The sequence below is a fragment of the Notolepis coatsorum genome (genome assembly GCF_963971535.1).
Source record: "Notolepis coatsorum genome assembly, chromosome: 1".
In the NCBI taxonomy this organism is placed as follows: domain Eukaryota; kingdom Metazoa; phylum Chordata; class Actinopteri; order Aulopiformes; family Paralepididae; genus Notolepis; species Notolepis coatsorum.
The window spans coordinates 230,142,541-230,166,776 of record NC_140165.1 but is presented as its reverse complement, the minus strand read 5'-3'; the positions used below and the strand labels follow the sequence as shown (position 1 = coordinate 230,166,776).

Genomic DNA, 24,236 nt, shown 5'->3' with positions numbered 1-24,236 from the left:
AAGATACCAAGTAGACTGAGGAGACTCATTATAAAGATACCAAGTAGACTGAGGACTCATTATAAAGATACCAAGTAGACTGAGACTCATTATAAAGATACCAAGTACTCATTATAAAGATACCAAGTAGACTGAGGACTCATTATAAAGATACCAAGTAGACTGAGGACTCATTATAAAGATACCAAGTAGACTGAGGACTCATTATAAAGATATCAAGTAGACAGACTCATTATAAAGATACCAAGTAGACTGAGACTCATTATAAAGATACCAAGAAGACTCATTATAAAGATACCAAGTAGACTGAGGACTCATAAAGATACCAAGTAGACTGAGGAGACTCATTATAAAGATACCAAGTAGACTGAGGAGACTCATTATAAAGATACCAAGTAGACTGAGGAGACTCATTATAAAGATACCAAGTAGACTGAGGACTCATTATAAAGATACCAAGTAGACAGACTCATTATAAAGATACCAAGTAGACTGAGACTCATTATAAAGATACCAAGAAGACTCATTATAAAGATACCAAGTAGACTGAGGACTCATAAAGATACCAAGTAGACTGAGGATACTCATTATAAAGATACCAAGTAGACTGAGGAGACTCATTATAAAGATACCAAGTAGACTGAGGAGACTCATAAAGATACCAAGTAGACTGAGGAGACTCATTATAAAGATACCAAGTAGACTGAGGAGACTCATTATAAAGATACCAAGTAGACTGAGGAGACTCATTATAAAGATACCAAGTAGACTGAGGAGACTCATTATAAAGATACCAAGTAGACTGAGGACTCATTATAAAGATACCAAGTAGACTGAGGAGACTCATTATAAAGATACCAAGTAGACTGAGGAGACTCATTATAAAGATACCAAGTAGACTGAGGACTCATTATAAAGATACCAAGTAGACTGAGGACTCATTATAAAGATACCAAGTAGACTGAGGACTCATTATAAAGATACCAAGTAGACTGAGACTCATTATAAAGATACCAAGTAGACTGAGGAGTCGTTATAAAGATACCAAGTAGACTGAGGACTCATTATAAAGATACCAAGTAGACTGAGGACTCATTATAAAGATACCAAGTAGACTGAGGAGTCGTTATAAAGATACCAAGTAGACTGAGGACTCATTATAAAGATACCAAGTAGACTGAGGACTCATTATAAAGATACCAAGTAGACTGAGGACTCATTATAAAGATACCAAGTAGACTGAGGACTCATTATAAAGATACCAAGTAGACTGAGGACTCATTATAAAGATACCAAGTAGACTGAGACTCATTATAAAGATACCAAGTAGACTGAGACTCATTATAAAGATACCAAGTAGACTGAGGACTCATTATAAAGATACCAAGTAGACTGAGGACTCATTATAAAGATATCAAGTAGACTGAGACTCATTATAAAGATACCAAGTAGACTGAGACTCATTATAAAGATACCAAGTAGACTGAGACTCATAAAGATACCAAGTAGACTGAGGAGACTCATTATAAAGATACCAAGTAGACTCATTATAAAGATACAGAGGCAAGTAGACTCATTATAAAGATACCAAGTAGACTGAGGACTCATTATAAAGATACCAAGTAGACTGAGGAGACTCATTATAAAGATACCAAGTAGACTGAGGAGACTCATTATAAAGATACCAAGTAGACTGAGGACTCATTATAAAGATACCAAGGAGACTCATTATAAAGATACCAAGGAGACTCATTATAAAGATACCAAGGAGACTCATAAAGATACCAAGTAGACAGTCACATTATAAAGATACCAAGACATCACAGCAATCCAGAGCAAATCCAGACCTCCGGCCCTAAGCCACACCTGTGAACCTGGTGCCCCTCCCTATGTTGAGATCAGACAACGGGCGGTCCTAGACTTGTGTGACTCCGTTCCTCAAGGTGGCAGCTTGCTCATAAAACGTTCTCTTTTTCCACCTAAACGGTTCACTAAAATATGTTTCTCACAACATTTTAGGCGAGAAACAGGATACACAACTGCTGGATCTTAACTCATATCTGAGGTGTGAGGAACGCGGGGGGAGAGGGGAGGTGTGGTGGGAGAGGCCCTTTGTTGTGGTCCGATGCATGCGATACGGTGCGACTAGATCTAGTGGCTGAAACGTGTCCTATAGTTGCCCCATTTAGACCGGATGCTGCGTGTGTGTTTTTACCTTTAAGGCTGGATGCTACATGTAATGTGCGTGTATTTAGCTTTAAAACCTGATGCAACGTCAAAAATAGATAAGTATAAAATAAGTATAGCAGTATAAAATAGAAGTCAAGTACGTAGACAAAGTGTTCAGTATATACATATATAAAATGTACAATGCAGAGTAGAAGTAACTGAGTTACAATACAATATACTATACAGTACAAAGCAGAAATGGGATGAGGTAAAATTTACAGTAAGGTGTAATGAGGTATGGGTTGTAGTGCAAATTCTTTACCAATAAATATAAAGTGTGTTTAGATGTTCTAAAGTGGGTAAAGTGGGTGCTGCAGTGAGTCGTTTGTTTAAAGTGAGTGTGTGTGCGTGTGGATGTGTGTGCTGTGACTGTGAGTGCATTTGATGGTTGTTACATAGTGTTATTGTTCGTTGAGCATATAGACAACGGGCGGTCCTAGACTTGTGTGACTCCGTTCCTCAAGGTGGCAGCTTGCTCATAAAACGTTCTCTTTTTCCACCTAAACGGTTCACTAAAATATGTTTATCACAACATTTTAGGCGAGAAACAGGATACACAACTGCTGGATCTTAACTCATATATGAGGTGTGAGGAACGCGGGGGGAGAGGGGAGGTGTGGTGGGAGAGGCCCTTTGTTGTGGTCCGATGCATGCGATACAGTGCGACTAGATCTAGTGGCTGAAACGTGTCCTATAGTTGCCCCTTTAACCCATTTAGACCGGATGCTGCGTGTGTGTGTGTTTATACCTTTAACCCTTTCAGTGCCACGGACGACATATCTAGTTTTATCAGCCCCCCCCCATTGAGTGCCCACGACGACAAATGTCGTTTAATTTTTTTATTAGCGATCTGAATTCATATTTCATCAACCGAGTCTCCCGTTGGTACACCAGCCCCTACAGGAGCTCAGATTGGAAAAAAGCGCCCCCTATCGTCTATCCCTGTGTAACTGCAGGTCAGTCGCTTAGACTGATCTGGGATCTGCTGGCGAGCAGTCTGCTCAAGAGGGATCTGCTCGCGGGATGGAAATCAGCCTGGAATATATATTTACAGCAGCCAATAATCAATCAATAAGCGTGATCGATATTTGGAATGGCGATCAGGAATTGGAATACTCTTTTTGGAGAACATCTGATCTAAGGTAAGGAGTCTATGTTACCAGTCTTGGGGTAATCGGATCTGTATTCGCGGAGATATCAGCGTGTCCCCTATGTGTGATGTGGCTGTTTGGCTGTGATCGCTGATGAGGAAATAAGATAATCGATTTTTCAGCTTGCGTCTATAGCATGCATACGTACACATACTATCGATAATCTAGCGTTTATTTGAAAACGATTCATAAATAGGACGAAAAATGACAAAGTTTTTGTGTATTCTAGAATATTCCAGTAAATGTCTTTTATCATAGAATCTTTATATTTTCCTTGAAAACGAGGGCTTTTCAAAATGCTATAAAACGAAAATGAACCGATAAAAAAACAATCCGTTTCGACAATGTTGACTGCAAAACGAGTCATTGATAAGCGACGGGCAGATTAGACACATAGCCATAATTTAAAACATAGATTACGCTTTTTTAACGCTAACATTGAAGTGGATGGTGGCATTCAACAGGGTAAATCAATGTTAATCAAAAGCACTGAAAGTGTTAAGGCTGGATGCTACATGTGCGTGTATTTAGCTTTAAGACCTGATGCAACGTCTAGGTCATTTCAGACAGATACATTTTCAAGGTATGTGAGTAATGAAAAGCGCTGTGATTCGCTGAAATACATGTGGGGGAATGCTTTGGGATTTTAATTATCATTATTTTTTTTATTAACACTTACAGCACCAGACCCGACATTTCTCGGGTTATCTCGCCAGCGGTTGAGCGCCAGAACTCGAGAAATCTCGGGTTTTCGATCGTTTTCATAATTCTTTCTTTTATTTGATTTTAATATTCTATACAGTCTCACAGACCTCTGTGTATCATTGGGACTCATTCTGAGACATCGAGATTGCAATGTCGGCCGAATCATGCTAGGTTGGCAGTATCTTATGTTTAGTATTTTATATTTGTTGTTGTTTATAGATTTTTTTTATATGATGTTTCTACCTGCTCCAGAGGCTGAGATATAAAAGGTTTTTAGTGAAGATTGACAATTCTGAAAATCTTTCCAAAAAATTAAACAACAACTGTTCTTGACAAGCGAGACAAAGTGGTGCATGGAGACACTGCAATTACAACGCCACGATGTTGGCAATCAATAACATTGATCAAAAAGTACAATTTTTTTTGTTAAGCCAAAGTTCAGCTCAGTCCAGTCGGAGCAAAACAAACCATTAAAGAGCCAGTCCCCTGCTGCTGCAGCAGCTACAGGGGAAACGACATACCTTCAAAGAGGGCAACAAACATTTACTGCAGACTAACAACCGGCGAGACAAAAACATTGAACATACGAGTTCTCAAGATAAGAGAACAAAATGTGTCTTTGGTTAGTATGTCGAGGGGGGGGGGGGGGAGTAATTTTTAGTGCTACAGCTGTTTACCTGTCTCTCTATGGTGAGGGACTAGTAACCTCTCTCTCTCCCTCCCTCCACATACAGCAAGTCAACTACTATCACTATGGAAAGAGCAAAAGGAGAAGGCGGGGGGAGGGGGGAAGAGTTAAAGAGTATTTTTCCTGCCCCCAACCCCCTTCCACTACCACCTCAAACTTCCCAGCTCCTAGCCAGTGCCCTAACCCCCCCCCCCCCCCCCCCCCGTTCCTAGCTAGCATATAATCCCACGCACGCACACACACACACATAACACACAACAAATCCCTTTACAGCTAGTCTAGGCGAGCATTAATTTACCTTGTGTGAAAAGCACATGCCTCCCCGCTTGTGCTGCCTGAGCTCCAGTGTCCCCCTCACACATGTTCTCTCTCTCTCTCTCCCTCTCACTCTTTTGTTGTCATTCAATGGAAACTTGAGAGCCCCAGCCAGGCATGGCTGGACGAGCCCAGAGAGAGATCCAAGACAGCGCGAGAGGATCACACATGGCCACTACTACCACCACCAACTTCTTTTGGGTGTTGAGGAGGCACAAGTCGAGAGGGGCGGGTCCCGAGCAGGGCTGAGCGACGTGTGGAATTAATTCATTCTCGATGGCATTGCAATTTGTTCACATGTTGTGTTTTTGGCTTGACAGTGTGGGTTGGGTTTGAATGGGTATCGGGGAGGGATTGCTATTGCTGGCAACGCCTTAGGCTCTGCCAAGAGCGGTCTGGAGGAATTCGCAGTAAAAGAAGTTACTAAACTCTATAAACGCTAATACCAAGCAGGGCTCTTTTGCCTAGAGGTCACTGTTTGATGACGTTACAGATTCTGCCTTTATGCATGGTGCTGACATTTAATTTCAAACCTATATTTAAACTCGAAAGGTAACTGAGGTTTCCCCAATTTCATGTCGAGTGACAGTGTACATACAGAATTAAGCAAAAACAAACTGACTGAGGGGCATCATAAAAAATCTGATGTACTCTGTTCCGAGCAAACTCAGGGGACCTTACACATTGAGTGCCACGCCCCTTTGACCATATGGGCTAGAGTGCCAGCACTGAAGTCAATGGGAGGTCGGGGAAATTTGCGAAGGCTTAAACTATATCTTAAATTATGGCTATGGGTCTAAAACACCCCTCGCTTATCAATGACTTGTGTTAGATTCTGATCAATCTGGCCAGTATCACGTCTTCTTGTGATCTCAGTCCTAGTCGCTCTTGGTCTGCCTTATACCCGGAAAACACTGTTCGACTTATAGATCTTCGTCATAGCAACGACGGCCCCCGCCCCTCTCCTGGTTGTCATGCGACGCTGTCATGACAACTGCTAATAACCTTTCACACATTTCAAAACGTTTCATTACCGTTTCATTAAGATGAACCTCTCTCCGCCCTGCTCTCTGGGCCCACACTCGCTCTTATCAATGTGTTGTGTCTTAGATCGGAATTCAAGACATTCTGCTCTGCTAACGCGGCCTGTGCCAGTGAAACCGCTGGTCCACCACCGTCTCCTGCTTCCACCGTCAGCATGCACTTCGACCTCTCTGGCACCGTTACATGCTACCATCTCCCCCCCAATCTATACATCACATACATTGAATAAACCCCGTTTTCTCTCACTTGCTTGCAGTCAACATGTACGAAACGGATTGTTTTTTCATTGGTACATTTCCGTTTTATACCGTTTTGAATAAGAGTATAGTTTGAGAGTTCTAGTAATTCCAGAGAAATTCCGCGATAATAGCTCTTTAGTGGAATACACAAAACACGTTGTCATTTTTCGGCTGATTTATGAATAGTTTTCAAATAAACACTAGATTATCGATAGTATATGTGTACTTATGCACGCTAGAGAAGCGGGCTGAAAAATCTATTATCCATGACCTGGTCAGCGCTAACGTCATACACACACACACACACACACACACAGACATGCTGCGATGGCTGAGAAAAAAACATCTGATTAACCCAATACTGGTCAAATAGAGTCCTTACCTCACATCAGATGTTCTGCAAAAAGATTAATCCAATTCCTGATCGCCATTCCAAATATTGATCGCGTTTATTGATCCAACGTTATAGCACCAAAACACATAATCGACGCTGCTCCAAGCCTCGCCAGTGAATGTGATAACACGATACTGCTTGCCCGAGAAGGGAAACCCCGGGGCCGGAGTTTTTTTTTCTGATCCACAGTCCCACCCAATCCAATCCAATGATGTGCAATACCATCCGGGAGACGATAGGCGGCGGTATTTGCCCTTTTCGAGCTCAGACCCATTCACAATGATAACATCAGGCTGGATGGATGAAAAATTAATGGATAGCTAATAAAAGAAATAACGATTAAACAACGAGAAAACTCGTCAATGGCACTCAACGCATGGCAAGTTAGCACGACTAATCTCGTCGTTGGCACTCAATGTGTTAAGGACCAGCCAGTCACTAGAACAGGTTCCATTATGTTGCAAAATTCCGTTCCAATAATGATGTAGAATAAGGAGGTAGTTTACCAATAAGGGCCTTAAAAATTAACAAAGACCAGTGTTTGTTGCGCCTCTCCGTCAGAGGGCCTCCCAACCTTCTCATAAAGGACATGGTGATGAGTGTCGTATCAATCATTAGTGATGGATCTGAGGGCAGAGTGTAGACAGACTCCAGTGATTTAAGGGGTGAGGTCGCATCATGCCTATAAATTACATCACCATAATCCAAGACTGATAAGAAAACTTCTGCGTCAACCTACTTCCTACTGATCAAAGGAAAGCTGGTTCCGTTTCTGTATAGAAGGCAATTTTCTGTCGCAAACCTGGAGGCAAGGTTGTCTACATGGAATTTAAAAGTAAATTTTAAGCACCTACCCACATGTTGCCAGGTATGCTCCTTGGGAAGGCTTTTGGCAATCAATCAATCAGTCTGAGGAAGAGCCTTGCTGCTGGAAACGTTGCTCACTGCATTAATACAATTCGTTCAACGAGAGCTATTTGGTGTGCAGGTCTACTTCAGATCAGATTCAGATTATTTTATTGTCACAGCTTTTTAAAAAGTACATACCTACGTACATAAAAAAAACTGAATGTTTTTCATTCACTGAGATGCTTATTTTTTCCCGGCTCCTAAACCGTAGTAGTTTTGTAAACATAGTACCCAACGTATATTCTATCTATACTATAACTTATCTAAACTAGTAACTATCTAAACTATAAATGTAAACTATGAATGTAAACTAAATAAGCTTTAAATAAACTATACACTAAAACTATAAACTAAACATAATACACAACGTATATTATATCTATACAAACTATACTATACCAACCTAGGATGGCTTAGAGTAGACGACAGAGTACAGCAACTTGCAATGGGCCTGGTCTACAAGATACACTACGCGACCAAGGTACCCATGTACATGTCAAAATACTTCCCAAAGGTCAGTGAATACCACGATCACAACACCAGAGGGAGCTCCACAAATCATGTTAAACCCAGATTCGGCTCAAACAAGGGACTAAACACGTTTAGCAATTATGCCACATCAATGTGGAACGCCCTACCCAAAGCTGTAAAGGAATGTGAATCACTACCCACTTTCAAAAACACTCTCAAAGAACACCTACGGGAGACTGCAATTTGAAACTGGCCCCTACAAATGTCTTAACCCAGTTGTACAGTAAATGACCAAGTATGGCTTTGTCAGTATTCCAATGTACAGAGTACAGTGTCCCCCCCCCTCCAATGTACAGCCCCCACCCACCAACCCCACCCCACCCACCAAACCTCCTCCAATGTACAGTTTCTACGTCAAATGTATATACTCTTTTTCTGGACACTTTTTGTATCACAAACAGTACTGTATTTGCAAATCTGATATGTCATAAATGTATAGATGTAGCAGTACTGTCTATCTGTATGTCATGTATGTCATATATGTTATGATGAATTGAAAATGGGGGACCCTGATGTAAACAAGACGAAAGTCTTTCTCTGGTCTGCATCCCCTTAACAATTGTATGTATTGAGCTGTACTGTACTGTACCCATTCTGCAATCTGTTAATAAACTTTTCAATCAATCAATCAATCAAACCATATATAGAATATACGTTGTGTATTATGCTTATTTGTTCTTACCGTTTTGGACAATAGCCTTTTCAATGGATAAATCTCTTTCCCTTTTAAAATACCCTTGCCTTTGATTGTAAAGAGTGGGCCAGCGGATTTATTTCAGTTGACAGATGTCATAATAGAGGCGTGCGTCAAGGCAACAGTTAACTTCCATCCGTGTGTGTTTCGAATGTTTAAAACTTTAGCAAAATCGATAATGGAACATTCTTTGAGGCTCATAACAGGCTGAGGTCCACTCCCATTCAGCCAGCAGTTGGATATAAGCAGCTCATAATCACTCTCATGACAGTCCACGGTCCACGTGCAGTGAACTCCAAGCCCACGTGACTGAACTCAAACTGGAAAGAAACAGACTAAGAAATTACGTAAGGCCTCTGGCCATGACAATATCCCCTCCAAATTCCTCAGACTCAGCAGCCGCCATCACCCCAGTCATCACACACACATAATAAACCTCTCCATAAAACAGGGACACGTACCCAAAGACTTCAAAATTGCAAGAGTAACACCCCTGCACAAAAAGGGGAGCAAATTAGACCCTGGCAACTACCGCCCTGTTTCTATCCTTACCTCTATCTCGAAAGTCAAAAAAAAATAGTATACGAACAGGTCGAAAAGTACCTTGCAGAAAAAAATCTAATCTACGAATTCCAATCTGGCTTCAGAACATCCCACTCCACTGACACATGCCTTCCCGATTTAAACGACCACATCAAACAAGAGGTGGATGCGGGCAAATACTGCAGCATGGTCATGCTGGACCTACAAAAGGCCTTCGACACTGTCAATCACACCATTCTGATTAACAAGCTAAAAGCAATTGGTTTTGATAGTCTATCAGTGAGCTGGATACAATCCTACCTGGAGGGGAGAGAACAGATGGTGGAGGTAAACGGTACCCTGTAAATGTCCTAACGCAAACCCCTCCAATGTACAATAAATGTCCTATTAAACCCAATAATACACAAGACCCTCTTCTTGGGACCAAGTAAGGTTTAGTCTAGGGCAACTAATGACTAATTTGGTAGTCGACTAATCTGTCGATTATTTTTTCGATTAGTCGACTAATCGAAAACCAATTATGTAAACAAAAAACAAAAAAAAGGGGGGGGATATAATTTTTTTTTTTTTTTTTTTTTTTTTTTAACTACCTATCTTTGTGAAAGTGGCTTCTCAGCTCTGGTCCATCTGAAGACAGAGCAGAGGAACAGATTGGACATTGAGCATGACCTCAGAGTTGCTTGTCTACCATCACCCCAGACTTTGAGACTCTTGTCAGGACTAAACAACAACATCATAACATGATGATCCCATAGCAAATTAAAATAATGACTCATGAAACATTTGAATTTGGATCTTAAGCCACTTTAAATGAAAATGTATTTGAAGAACAATACAGCAATCACTCATAACAAGATAAATAAATTAAATAATACAAATTAAAGTGGAAGTGTACTTTAAATAACTAAAAAAATAATAATAAAAAAGAAATAACTAGCAGCATCTGCCCCCAGCACCGCGGCTGATGGGGCTGTAACTTGGTCCAGGACCAGGAGGGTGACGTGGAACAGCTGTAAGAGGAGAGGGGGATGAGTCAGATCAGACAGACTTCTAGGTCTTTTGTTTGCCGTGTGTGAGAGGAGTCCGTATGTGTGTGTATGTGTCTTACTCTGATCGCTGTGTGAGTGAGAGGAGTGTGTGTACTGTGTAATTTGTGTGTGTGTCTTACTCTGATCGCTGTGTGAGTGAGAGGTGTGTACTGTGTAATTTGTGTATGTGTCTTACTCTGATCGCTGTGTGTGAGAGAGAGGAGTGTGAATGTGTGTGTGTCTTAGGCCCCGTTTAGACGGAAACGCTAGCAGGTGAATCCGCAAAAATATTTTTTCGGATGTGCCTTTCGTTTATACGGAAACGGCGTTTTTACGGGGTGAAACCGCAAAAAAGTGAGACTACCTTCCAGGGTGGAATTCCTAGAAACGCAAAACCTTTGCGCTCTCGTCTAAACTGTCAAACCGTATAAATCTGTTAAAACGATGACGAAAGGGTTGTCACGGCTCTGGTCGCGCGTACTGCTTACGTCACAGGTAGCAGGTATGCGCCAGTAGCCGAGACGTAAACAAAGCAAGTATGTCTGACTATATCAACGGAGATCACTTGAAGGCTACATTGGCAGTACTTTTAAATACACAAGAATCTGTCCCGCGGCTATCACAACTATTATGACTGGACCCACTGTCTGTGTGAGAGTAGGGCGGGTCTTCACAGCACGTCATGTGACATATACGCCAATCGTGTGACAGCGGGGCTCCGTTGTCTCGAGTTGTTACAGCCTCGTCTGAACGGAGAATTCCACCCCAAAACGCTTGTCTAAACGCAAAATTAAAAGTGAAACCGCAAGACGACTTTCTGTTCAGACTTCCATCCCAAAACGCTCGTCTAAACGTAGCCTTACTCTGATCGCCGTGTGTGAGTGAGAGGAGTGTGTATGTGTGTGTGTCTTACTCTGATCGCTGTGTGTGAGTGAGAGGAGTGTGTATGTGTGTGTCTTACTCTGATCGCTGTGTGTGAGTGAGAGGAGTGCGTGTGTAATGTATTGTGTGTCTAGTCTGATCATCATCTCCTGCAGGGGAACAATGTTTTCAATGTCCAAACTTTGCTATGGGATCAGCATGTTATGATGTTGTCTGGAACCCTGAGAAGCCACTCTCACAAAGATAGGTAGTGCAAAAAGAAAAAAAAAAAAAAATTTAATCACTTATCGACGCAAACATTTCTCGTCAACGATTTTTTATAATTGACGTCGTCGATTATGTCCACTAATCGTTGCAGCCCTAGTTTAGTCGATAATCCAACGTACAGTTACCCCCCCCCCCACCACCCTACAATGTACAGTTCCCCCCCCCCCCACCCCTCCTACCAACCTTCTACCTACCAACCTCCTCCAATGTACAGTTTCTTCCTCAAATGTATATACACTCTTTTTTAGACTCTTCTTGTATCACAAACAGTACTGTATTTGTAAATCTGGTATGTCATGAATGTATAGATGTAGCAGTACTGTCTATCTGTATGTCATGTATGTCATATGTTATGATGAATTGAAAATGGGGGACCCTGATGTAAACAAGACGAAAGTCTTTCTCTGGTCTGCAACCCCTTAACAATTGTGTGTATTGAGCTGTACTGTATTGTACCCATTCTGCAATCTGTTAATAACATTTTCAATCAATCAATCAATCAAACCACAATGGCTGGGGAGGTCTCCATGAGCAATGAAGCTCTTTCTGGCGTAGAATTTCCATACCAACAATGCAAAGAAAAAGGCAATTTGGGCAAAAACCTGGAGCCACCAAAGACTCAGCTTAAACAGGGTATCTGTTCTGCAGATTTCTTTAAGACCCTTTTAATACCACTTAGAGTAAAATGTAATACCAATTTCAGGACCATACTAATCAAATAAACACATAGTGACACTGAACTGTACTTGCACGCTAATTTAAATTCTACAAGCTCTTGCCAGCCGCAAAAAACAACGACTTGAATACAAAAACATTTCATATATTTAATATTATTTAATCTCCTCACTGCCCCCCAAAACATTTAATACCTGTGCAAATTAATGTCAGACTTTTTAATAAATGTTCCACCCGTTTCTTTAACATGCCATCTACTGCACTGTTCCACCTGTTTCTTTAACATGCTATCTACTGTACTGTTCCATCTGTTTCTTTAACATGCCATCTACTGACTGCACTGTTCCACCTGTTTCTTTAACATGCCATCTACTGACTGCACTGTTCCACCTGTTTCTTTAACATGTTATCTACTGTACTGTTCCACCTGTTTCTTTAACATGCTATCTACTGTACTGTTCCACCTGTTTCTTTAACATGCTATCTACTGCACTGTTCCACCTGTTTCTTTAACGTGCTATCTACTGCACTGTTCCACATGTTTCTTTAACATGCTATCTACTGTACTGTTCCACCTGTTTCTTTAACATGCTATCTACTGTACTGTTCCACCTGTTTCTTTAACATGCTATCTACTGTACTGTTCCACCTGTTTCTTTAACATGCTATCTACTGTACTGTTCCACCTGTTTCTTTAACATGCTATCTACTGCACTGTTCCACCTGTTTCTTTAACATGCTATCTACTGCACTGTTCCACCTGTTTCTTTAACATGCTATCTACTGTACTGTTCCACCCGTTTCTTTAACATGCTATCTACTGACTGCACTGTTCCACCTGTTTCTTTAACATGCTATCTACTGCACTGTTCCACCCGTTTCTCTAACATGCTATCTACTGACTGCACTGTTCCACCTGTTTCTTTAACATGCTATCTACTGCACTGTTCCACCTGTTTCTTTAACATGCTATATACTGCACTGTTCCACCTGTTTCTTTAACATGCTATCTACTGCACTGTTCCACCCGTTTCTTTAACATGCTATCTACTGCACTGTTCCACCTGTTTCTTTAACATGCTATCTACTGACTGCACTGTTCCACCCGTTTCTTTAACATGCTATCTACTGACTGCACTGTTCCACCCGTTTCTTTAACATGCTATCTACTGACTGCACTGTTCCACCCGTTTCTTTAACATGCTATCTACTGACTGCACTGTTCCACCCGTTTCTTTAACATGCTATCTACTGACTGCACTGTTCCACCTGTTTCTTTAACATGCTATCTACTGCACTGTTCCACCTGTTTCTTTAACATGCTATCTACTGCACTGTTCCACCCGTTTCTTTAACATGCCATCTACTGACTGCACTGTTCCACCTGTTTCTTTAACATGCTATCTACTGCACTGTTCCACCTGTTTCTTTAACATGCTATCTACTGCACTGTTCCACCTGTTTCTTTAACATGCTATCTACTGACTGCACTGTTCCACCTGTTTCTTTAACATGCTATCTACTGCACTGTTCCACCTGTTTCTTTAACATGCTATCTACTGACTGCACTGTTCCACCTGTTTCTTTAACATGCTATCTACTGCACTGTTCCACCTGTTTCTTTAACATGCTATCTACTGTACTGTTCCACATGTTTCTTTAACATGCTATCTACTGTACTGTTCCACCTGTTTCTTTAACATGCTATCTACCGTACTGTTCCACCTGTTTCTTTAACATGCCATCTACTGTACTGTTCCACCTGTTTATTTAACATGCTATCTACTGCACTGTTCCACCTGTTTCTTTAACATGCTATCTACTGTACTGTCCCACTCGTTTCTTTAACATGCTATCTACTGTACTGTTCCACCTGTTTCTTTAACATGCTATCTACTGTACTGTTCCACCTGTTTCTTTAACATGCTATCTACTGCACTGTTCCACCTGTTTCTTTAACATGCTATCTACTGTACTGTCCCACCTGTTTCTTTAACATGCTATCTACTGTACTGTTCCACCTGTTTCTTTAACATGCTATCTACTGCACTGTTCCACCTGTTTCTTTAACATGCTATCTACTGTACTGTTCCACCTGTTTCTTTAACATGCTATCTACTGCACTGTTCCACCTGTTTCTTTAACATGCTATCTACTGACTGCACTGTTCCACCTGTTTCTTTAACATGCTATCTACTGCACTGGTCCACCTGTTTCTTTAACATGCTATCTACTGCACTGTTCCACCCGTTTCTTTAACATGCTATCTACTGACTGCACTGTCCCACTCGTTTCTTTAACATGCTATCTACTGTACTGTTCCACCTGTTTCTTTAACATGCTATCTACTGTACTGTTCCACCTGTTTCTTTAACATGCTATCTACTGCACTGTTCCACCTGTTTCTTTAACATGCTATCTACTGTACTGTCCCACCTGTTTCTTTAACATGCTATCTACTGTACTGTTCCACCTGTTTCTTTAACATGCTATCTACTGCACTGTTCCACCTGTTTCTTTAACATGCTATCTACTGTACTGTTCCACCTGTTTCTTTAACATGCTATCTACTGTACTGTTCCACCTGTTTCTTTAACATGCTATCTACTGCACTGTTCCACCTGTTTCTTTAACATGCTATCTACTGTACTGTTCCACCTGTTTCTTTAACATGATATCTACTGTACTGTTCCACCTGTTTCTTTAACATGCTATCTACTGTACTGTTCCACCTGTTTCTTTAACATGCTATCTACTGCACTGTCCCACCTGTTTCTTTAACATGCTATCTACTGTACTGTTCCACCTGTTTCTTTAACATGCTATCTACTGTACTGTTCCACCTGTTTCTTTAACATGCTATCTACTGTACTGTTCCACCTGTTTCTTTAACATGCTATCTACTGCACTGTTCCACCTGTTTCTTTAACATGCTATCTACTGCACTGTTCCACCTGTTTATTTAACATGCTATCTACTGTACTGTTCCACCCGTTTATTTAACATGCTATCTACTGTACTGTTCCACCTGTTTCTTTAACATGCTATCTACTGTACTGTTCCACCTGTTTATTTAACATGCTATCTACTGCACTGTTCCACCTGTTTCTTGAACATGCTATCTACTGTACTGTTCCACCTGTTTCTTTAACATGCTATCTACTGTACTGTTCCACCTGTTTCTTTAACATGCTATCTACTGTACTGTTCCACCTGTTTCTTTAACATGCTATCTACTGCACTGTTCCACCTGTTTCTTTAACATGCTATCTACTGTACTGTTCCACCTGTTTCTTTAACATGCTATCTGCTGCACTGTTCCACCTGTTTCTTTAACATGCTATCTACTGTACTGTTCCACCTGTTTCTTTAACATGCTATCTACTGCACTGTTCCACCTGTTTCTTTAACATGCTATCTACTGTACTGTTCCACCTGTTTCTTTAACATGCTATCTACTGCACTGTTCCACCTGTTTCTTTAACATGCTATCTACTGACTGCACTGTTCCACCTGTTTCTTTAACATGCTATCTACTGCACTGGTCCACCTGTTTCTTTAACATGCTATCTACTGCACTGTTCCACCCGTTTCTTTAACATGCTATCTACTGACTGCACTGTCCCACTCGTTTCTTTAACATGCTATCTACTGTACTGTTCCACCTGTTTCTTTAACATGCTATCTACTGTACTGTTCCACCTGTTTCTTTAACATGCTATCTACTGCACTGTTCCACCTGTTTCTTTAACATGCTATCTACTGTACTGTCCCACCTGTTTCTTTAACATGCTATCTACTGTACTGTTCCACCTGTTTCTTTAACATGCTATCTACTGCACTGTTCCACCTGTTTCTTTAACATGCTATCTACTGTACTGTTCCACCTGTTTCTTTAACATGCTATCTACTGTACTGTTCCACCTGTTTCTTTAACATGCTATCTACTGCACTGTTCCACCTGTTTCTTTAACATGCTATCTACTGTACTGTTCCACCTGTTTCTTTAACATGATATCTACTGTACTGTTCCACCTGTTTCTTTAACATGCTATCTACTGTACTGTTCCACCTGTTTCTTTAACATGCTATCTACTGCACTGTCCCACCTGTTTCTTTAACATGCTATCTACTGTACTGTTCCACCTGTTTCTTTAACATGCTATCTACTGTACTGTTCCACCTGTTTCTTTAACATGCTATCTACTGTACTGTTCCACCTGTTTATTTAACATGCTATCTACTGCACTGTTCCACCTGTTTCTTTAACATGCTATCTACTGCACTGTTCCACCTGTTTATTTAACATGCTATCTACTGTACTGTTCCACCCGTTTATTTAACATGCTATCTACTGTACTGTTCCACCTGTTTCTTTAACATGCTATCTACTGTACTGTTCCACCTGTTTCTTTAACATGCTATCTACTGCACTGTTCCACCTGTTTCTTGAACATGCTATCTACTGTACTGTTCCACCTGTTTCTTTAACATGCTATCTACTGTACTGTTCCACCTGTTTCTTTAACATGCTATCTACTGTACTGTTCCACCTGTTTCTTTAACATGCTATCTACTGCACTGTTCCACCTGTTTCTTTAACATGCTATCTACTGTACTGTTCCACCTGTTTCTTTAACATGCTATCTGCTGCACTGTTCCACCTGTTTCTTTAACATGCTATCTACTGTACTGTTCCACCTGTTTCTTTAACATGCTATCTACTGTACTGTTCCACCTGTTTCTTTAACATGCTATCTACTGTACTGTTCCACCTGTTTCTTTAACATGCTATCTACTGCACTGTTCCACCTGTTTCTTTAACATGCTATCTACTGTACTGTTCCACCTGTTTCTTTAACATGCTATCTACTGTACTGTTCCACCTGTTTCTTTAACATGCTATCTACTGTACTGTTCCACCTGTTTCTTTAACATGCTATCTGCTGCACTGTTCCGCCTGTTTCTTTAACATGCTATCTACTGCACTGTTCCACATGTTTCTTTAACATGCTATCTACTGCACTGTTCCACCTGTTTCTTTAACATGCTATCTACTGACTGCACTGTTCCACCTGTTTCTTTAACATGCTATCTACTGCACTGTTCCACCTGTTTCTTTAACATGCTATCTACTGTACTGTTCCACCTGTTTCTTTAACATGCTATCTACCGTACTGTTCCACCTGTTTCTTTAACATGCCATCTACTGTACGGTTCCACCTGTTTATTTAACATGCTATCTACTGTACTGTTCCACCTGTTTCTTTAACATGCTATCTACTGACTGCACTGTTCCACCTGTTTCTTTAACATGTTATCTACTGTACTGGTCCACCTGTTTCTTTAACATGCTATCTACTGCACTGTTCCACCTGTTTCTTTAACATGCTATCTACTGTACTGTTCCACCTGTTTCTTTAACATGCTATATACTGCACTGTCCCACCTGTTTCTTTAACATGCTATCTACTGTACTGTTCCACCTGTTTCTTTAACATGCCATCTACTGCACTGTTCCACCTGTTTCTTTAACATGCTATCTACTGTACTGTTCCACCTGTTTCTTTAGCATGCTATCTACTGTACTGTTCCACCTGTTTCTTTAACATGCTATCTACTGCACTGTTCCACCTGTTTCTTTAACATGCTATCTACTGCACTGTTCCACCTGTTTCTTTAACATGCTATCTACTGCACTGTTCCACCTGTTTCTTTAACATGCTATCTACTGCACTGTTCCACCTGTTTCTTTAACATGCTATCTACTGCACTGTTCCACCTGTTTCTTTAACATGCTATCTACTGCACTGTTCCACCTGTTTCTTTAACATGCTATCTACTGTACTGTTCCACCTGTTTCTTTAACATGCTATCTACTGCACTGTTCCACCTGTTTCTTTAACATGCTATCTACTGTACTGTTCCACCTGTTTCTTTAACATGCTATCTACTGTACTGTTCCACCTGTTTCTTTAACATGCTATCTACTGTACTGTTCCACCTGTTTCTTTAACATGCTATCTACTGCACTGTTCCACCTGTTTCTTTAACATGCTATCTACTGACTGCACTGTTCCACATGTTTCTTTAACATGCTATCTACTGTACTGTTCCACCTGTTTCTTTAACATGCTATCTACTGACTGCACTGTTCCACATGTTTCTTTAACATGCTATCTACTGCACTGTTCCACCTGTTTCTTTAACATGCTATCTACTGCACTGTTCCACCTGTTTCTTTAACATGCTATATACTGACTGCACTGTTCCACCTGTTTCTTTAACATGCCATCTACTGTACTGTTCCACCTGTTTCTTTAACATGCTATCTACTGTACTGTTCCACCCGTTTCTTTAACATGCCATCTACTGCACTGTTCCACCTGTTTCTTTAACATGTTATCTACTGACTGCACTGTTCCACCTGTTTCTTTAACATGCTATCTACTGCACTGTTCCACCTGTTTCTTTAACATGCTATCTACTGTACTGTTCCACCCGTTTCTTTAACATGCCATCTACTGCACTGTTCCACCTGTTTCTTTAACATGTTATCTACTGACTGCACTGTTCCACCTGTTTCTTTAACATGCCATCTACTGCACTGTTCCACCTGTTTCTTTAACATGTTATCTACTGTACTGTTCCACCTGTTTCTTTAACATGCTATCTACTGTACTGTTCCACCTGTTTCTTTAACATGCTATCTACTGCACTGTTCCACCTGTTTCTTTAACATGTTATCTACTGTACTGGTCCACCTGTTTCTTTAACATGCTATCTACTGTACTGTTCCACCTGTTTCTTTAACATGCCATCTACTGCACTGTTCCACCTGTTTCTTTAACATGCCATCTACTGTACTGTTCCACCTGTTTCTTTAACATGCTATCTACTGTACTGTTCCACCTGTTTATTTAACATGCTATCTACTGTACTGTTCCACCTGTTTCTTTAACATGCTATCTACTGCACTGTTCCACCTGTTTCTTTAACATGCTATCTACTGACTGCACTGTTCCACCTGTTTCTTTAACATGCTATCTACTGCACTGTTCCACCTGTTTCTTTAACATGCTATCTACTGTACTGTTCCACCTGTTTCTTTAACATGCTATCTACTGCACTGTCCCACCTGTTTCTTTAACATGCTATAGTATCTACTGCACTGTTCCACCCGTTTCTTTAACATGCTATCTACTGTACTGTTCCACCTGTTTCTTTAACATGCTATCTACTGACTGCACTGTTCCACCTGTTTCTTTAACATGCTATCTACTGCACTGTTCCACCTGTTTCTTTAACATGCTATCTACTGACTGCACTGTTCCACCTGTTTCTTTAACATGCTATCTACTGTACTGTTCCACCTGTTTCTTTAACATGCTATCTACTGACTGCACTGTTCCACCTGTTTCTTTAACATGCTATCTACTGTACTGTTCCACCTGTTTCTTTAACATGCTATCTACTGACTGCACTGTTCCACCTGTTTCTTTAACATGCTATCTACTGCACTGTTCCACCTGTTTCTTTAACATGCTATCTACTGACTGCACTGTTCCACCTGTTTCTTTAACATGCTATCTACTGACTGCACTGTTCCACCTGTTTCTTTAACATGCTATCTACTGCACTGTTCCACCTGTTTCTTTAACATGCTATCTACTGACTGCACTGTTCCACCTGTTTCTTTAACATGCTATCTACTGACTGCACTGTTCCACCTGTTTATTTAACATGCTATCTACTGTACTGTTCCACCTGTTTCTTTAACATGCTATCTACTGCACTGTTCCACCTGTTTCTTTAACATGCTATCTACTGACTGCACTGTTCCACCCGTTTCTTTAACATGCTATCTACTGCACTGTTCCACCTGTTTCTTTAACATGCTATCTACTGCACTGTTCCACCTGTTTCTTTAACATGCTATCTACTGCACTGTTCCACCTGTTTCTTTAACATGCTATCTACTGTACTGTTCCACCTGTTTCTTTAACATGCTATCTACTGTACTGTTCCACCTGTTTCTTTAACATGCTATCTACTGCACTGTTCCACCCGTTTCTTTAACATGCTATCTACTGTACTGTTCCACCTGTTTCTTTAACATGCTATATACTGACTGCACTGTTCCACCTGTTTCTTTAACATGCTATCTACTGTACTGTTCCACCTGTTTCTTTAACATGCTATCTACTGCACTGTTCCACCTGTTTCTTTAACATGCTATCTACTGCACTGTTCCACCTGTTTCTTTAACATGCTATCTACTGTACTGTTCCACCTGTTTCTTTAACATGCTATATACTGACTGCACTGTTCCACCTGTTTCTTTAACATGCTATCTACTGTACTGTTCCACCTGTTTCTTTAACATGCTATCTACTGCACTGTTCCACCTGTTTCTTTAACATGCTATCTACTGCACTGTTCCACCTGTTTCTTTAACATGCTATCTACTGTACTGTTCCACCTGTTTCTTTAACATGCTATATACTGACTGCACTGTTCCACCTGTTTCTTTAACATGCCATCTACTGTACTGTTCCACCTGTTTCTTTAACATGCTATCTACTGTACTGTTCCACCTGTTTCTTTAACATGCTATCTACTGCACTGTTCCACCCGTTTCTTTAACATGCCATCTACTGTACTAGTATGTTCCACCTGTTTCTTTAACATGCTATGATGCTATATGTTACTAACTGGGCCAAAATCCCAAGCATAACCAACACCGCCGCCAGGATAACCGGTCTCCACCAAGCCTCAGAGCTAAACAATATGGACAGTGCTGCACGCATTGCAACCTCAATAGAACGTCACACACCCACTCAGTCACTACCTGACCCCATTGACCTCCGGGCGCAGGTACAGAACACTGGGGTACAGGACGACTCCTGATCCCTGCAGCCGTAGCCACCTTAAACAATAGGCCTCGCTGAACAGGACAGAGTGTGTCCTGCTATCTGCCATTGTATGTTGTTACTGTGTGCTGTTGTATGTACTGTGCTCCGATGAGAACAATGCTGTGAAAAGGAATTTCCCCATGGGGACAATACAGTCTAAGGGTGTGTTCACACCTGAAAGTCCGGGGATAGTCCGGACTTTCTGGTGGACCAAATGTGAAAATGATACATTGTTTGATTTTGGTCTGCGTTCACACTACCCTGTTTGGTGCGGATCTAATTAGTAAACAAAGGACATGCTGTCGCCAAGTCGTTCATCTATTGGACTAGCACTCACAAACGTAAACAGTTGCCAACAGTGTCTCTTGTGATAAAGCAGAGAGATACTGTCATTACGAGCGTGGCGCAAGTCGACTAGAGAGTAGAGATATATAGAGAGAGAGAGAGAGAGAGAGAGAGAGAGAGAGAGAGAGAGAGAGAGAGAGAGAGAGAGAGAGAGAGAGAGAGAGGAAGAGAGAGACTGTCCGCGCGGCGCCAGTCTAGAGAGACAGAGAGAGAGAGAGGCAGAGAGAGGCAGAGAGAGAGAGAGGCAGAGAGAGAGAGAGAGAGAGAGAGAGAGAGAGAGAGAGAGAGAGAGAGAGAGAGAGAGAGAGAGAGAGAGAGAGAGAGAGAGAGAGAGAGAGAGAGAGAGAGGAAGAGAGACTGTCCGCGCGCCTGTCATTCATTTGAGTTGGGTCGTGCGCAAGCTGTCACTTGGCGCTGTCAAGTTGGGTCGCGCGACCGCCGCCACTAGGCACCTGTCACACATTTGCTCTAGATTAGATACTATATAAAGTTCGTTTTGCGTTCACACCAACAGCAAACGAACCATGGTCCACTTTGAAACGAACCGAGTCCCAACTTTTCAAGAGGACCATGGTTCGGTTGTTTGGTCCTCATTATAGTTCGGTTTGCGTTCAGACCTGTACAAACCAAACAGACTATTGATCTAAAGGGACCATGGTCCACTTAAAGTGGACCAAACAGGGTAGGTGTGAACGCGCCCTAAGGTAAAGTAAAGGCAATGGAGACGGTCTTTAGTCTACATATAACTCATCCATGGCTCTACACTATGATACACATACAACCATCTATTATCCCAAAGAGATCTACTATCCCAAAGAGATCTACTATCCCAAAGAGATCTACTAACCCAACAAGATCTACTACTAACCCAACGAGATCTACTACTAACCCAACGAAATCTACTACTAACGCAACGAGATCTACTACTAACCCAACGAGATCTACTACTAACCCAAAGAGATCTACTATCCCAAAGAGATATATGATCCCAAAGAGATCTACTACTAACCCAAAGAGATCTACTACTAACCCAAATAGATCTACTACTAACCCAAAGAGATCTACTATCCCAAAGAGATATATTATCCTAAAGTGATCTATTATCCTAAAGAGATCTACTATCCCAAAGAGATATACTATCCCAAGGGGATCTACTATCCCAAAGGGATCTATTATCCTAAAGAGATCTACAATCCCAAAGAGATCTATTATCCTAAAGAGATCTATTATCCTAAAGATATCTACTATCCCAAAGGGATCTACTATCCCAAAGAAAACTACTACCACCCCAAAAAACATATGCTGACTAATACTCTAGGCTAGGATCAAATTAAGGAATGATTCCTATTCAACTTGGCACACAAAAACACCCCATTTTGAGCTCATTAAAATAATGAGCACCTTCAATCATAATATAAAAACAAAAGTACAGAATGGGTTTAAATATCTGTGAGCAGATGAGGAGTAAGTCCATCTGTTACCTTTAGGGAGGTTTTGGCTGTTGCATATGAAGGCCTTTAGATCTCCAGCCAGAGAGACACTGCCAACCTGAAACATAGATATGGTTAATTATGATGCCAATAATATAAATACAATCCAGGGCTCTAAATTCACATTTGCACTAGTGGTACTGATGTGACCAACCTTCTCACCAGGATTTGGTTGCATTTCTTTCAGTTTTTATAGCTGCACAGTATTCAGGACCTTAATTGAACATTCTTTATTTTATGTTCTTTATTTTCTTGTGTGTGACTTGACATTTGCGAGTGAATCTTTTGGAAAAAGAAATGTAGATAAATGATAAAGGAGAAGTTCCTCTTTCTGTGTTGAACTGTGTGACGGTTTCATTCTCCTCCGTTGAGCTATTATTATTCATCTAAGTGCTGAAAAGCAGCCAGGAGCAGCTCAGGGTTTTGGGTCACACATCTGTCACTACAGGTTTTGTTTGTGACTGTCGTGATGCTGCTTCAGATTGCTTAGCGGTTGCTTACAATGGACTGTCACTACTAACTAGGTGTTCCATGTAGGATGACATCTGAACGCGATGACCCGTGGGTCGGGCATGGTTTCTATATTGGCCCACCAACATCTCCATCTTTCACAGGTTCAACTTTAACACAAGAATCACTTCATTCTAGCTCACCCAGAAAGGTGCTTACCGGTAAATAGGGTTCTAAATGTCATAGATATTTTGAAGGGGGAAAAAATATGGCATTGTTTTATATAATATATAAAGGTTTCCGATATTTTGTCTAGGCCAAATCAAAGCTAACTCTGCAAAAAAAACTCTGCAAATGTTAGCAAGTGCAAACCTAGCTGTCAACAACTAGCTAAGCTAGTTAAGCCAATATATCAGTGAATTTAAGTTTAGAACTCATTTGTTATTATTCAATTGTTGTATTTTATCAGATGATTATATTGACTACCCTGTTCTCTGGTAATATTGGTATCGGCATCGGTCATTGAAGAACCCATATCAATCGACTACTAGTTGAGATGAATCGACACACATTCTGCATTTGCTCACACACAAACGCTCACTTTAAATACAATGGAAAGGACACTTTAAAGCAACGAGGAAAATAAAGGTCACTTTAAGGAAAGAACTGTTGTGGTTCTTGTATAGTTTAGAAATAGCAAGTATAGCATAAGGATATAGAGTAAAAACTGTATATTGTATAG

At 40.8% G+C, this 24,236-nt stretch overlaps 1 protein-coding gene across 3 annotated transcripts in view; it reads right to left on the bottom strand.

The window, feature by feature from the left end:
- Window positions 1-24,236, bottom strand: part of tfdp2 (transcription factor Dp-2) — a 129,711-nt gene that overhangs the window by 85,355 nt on the left and 20,120 nt on the right. For 2 of the 3 annotated variants that reach the window (XM_084321761.1, XM_084321762.1), the window contains exon 3: window positions 23,036-23,102. In XM_084321761.1, the coding sequence (XP_084177887.1) occupies window positions 23,036-23,102 (67 nt within the window). Of the gene's footprint in view, window positions 1-5,071; window positions 5,135-23,035; window positions 23,103-24,236 lie in introns of those variants that run through there. The other variant, XM_084321763.1, reaches the window with a different exon arrangement.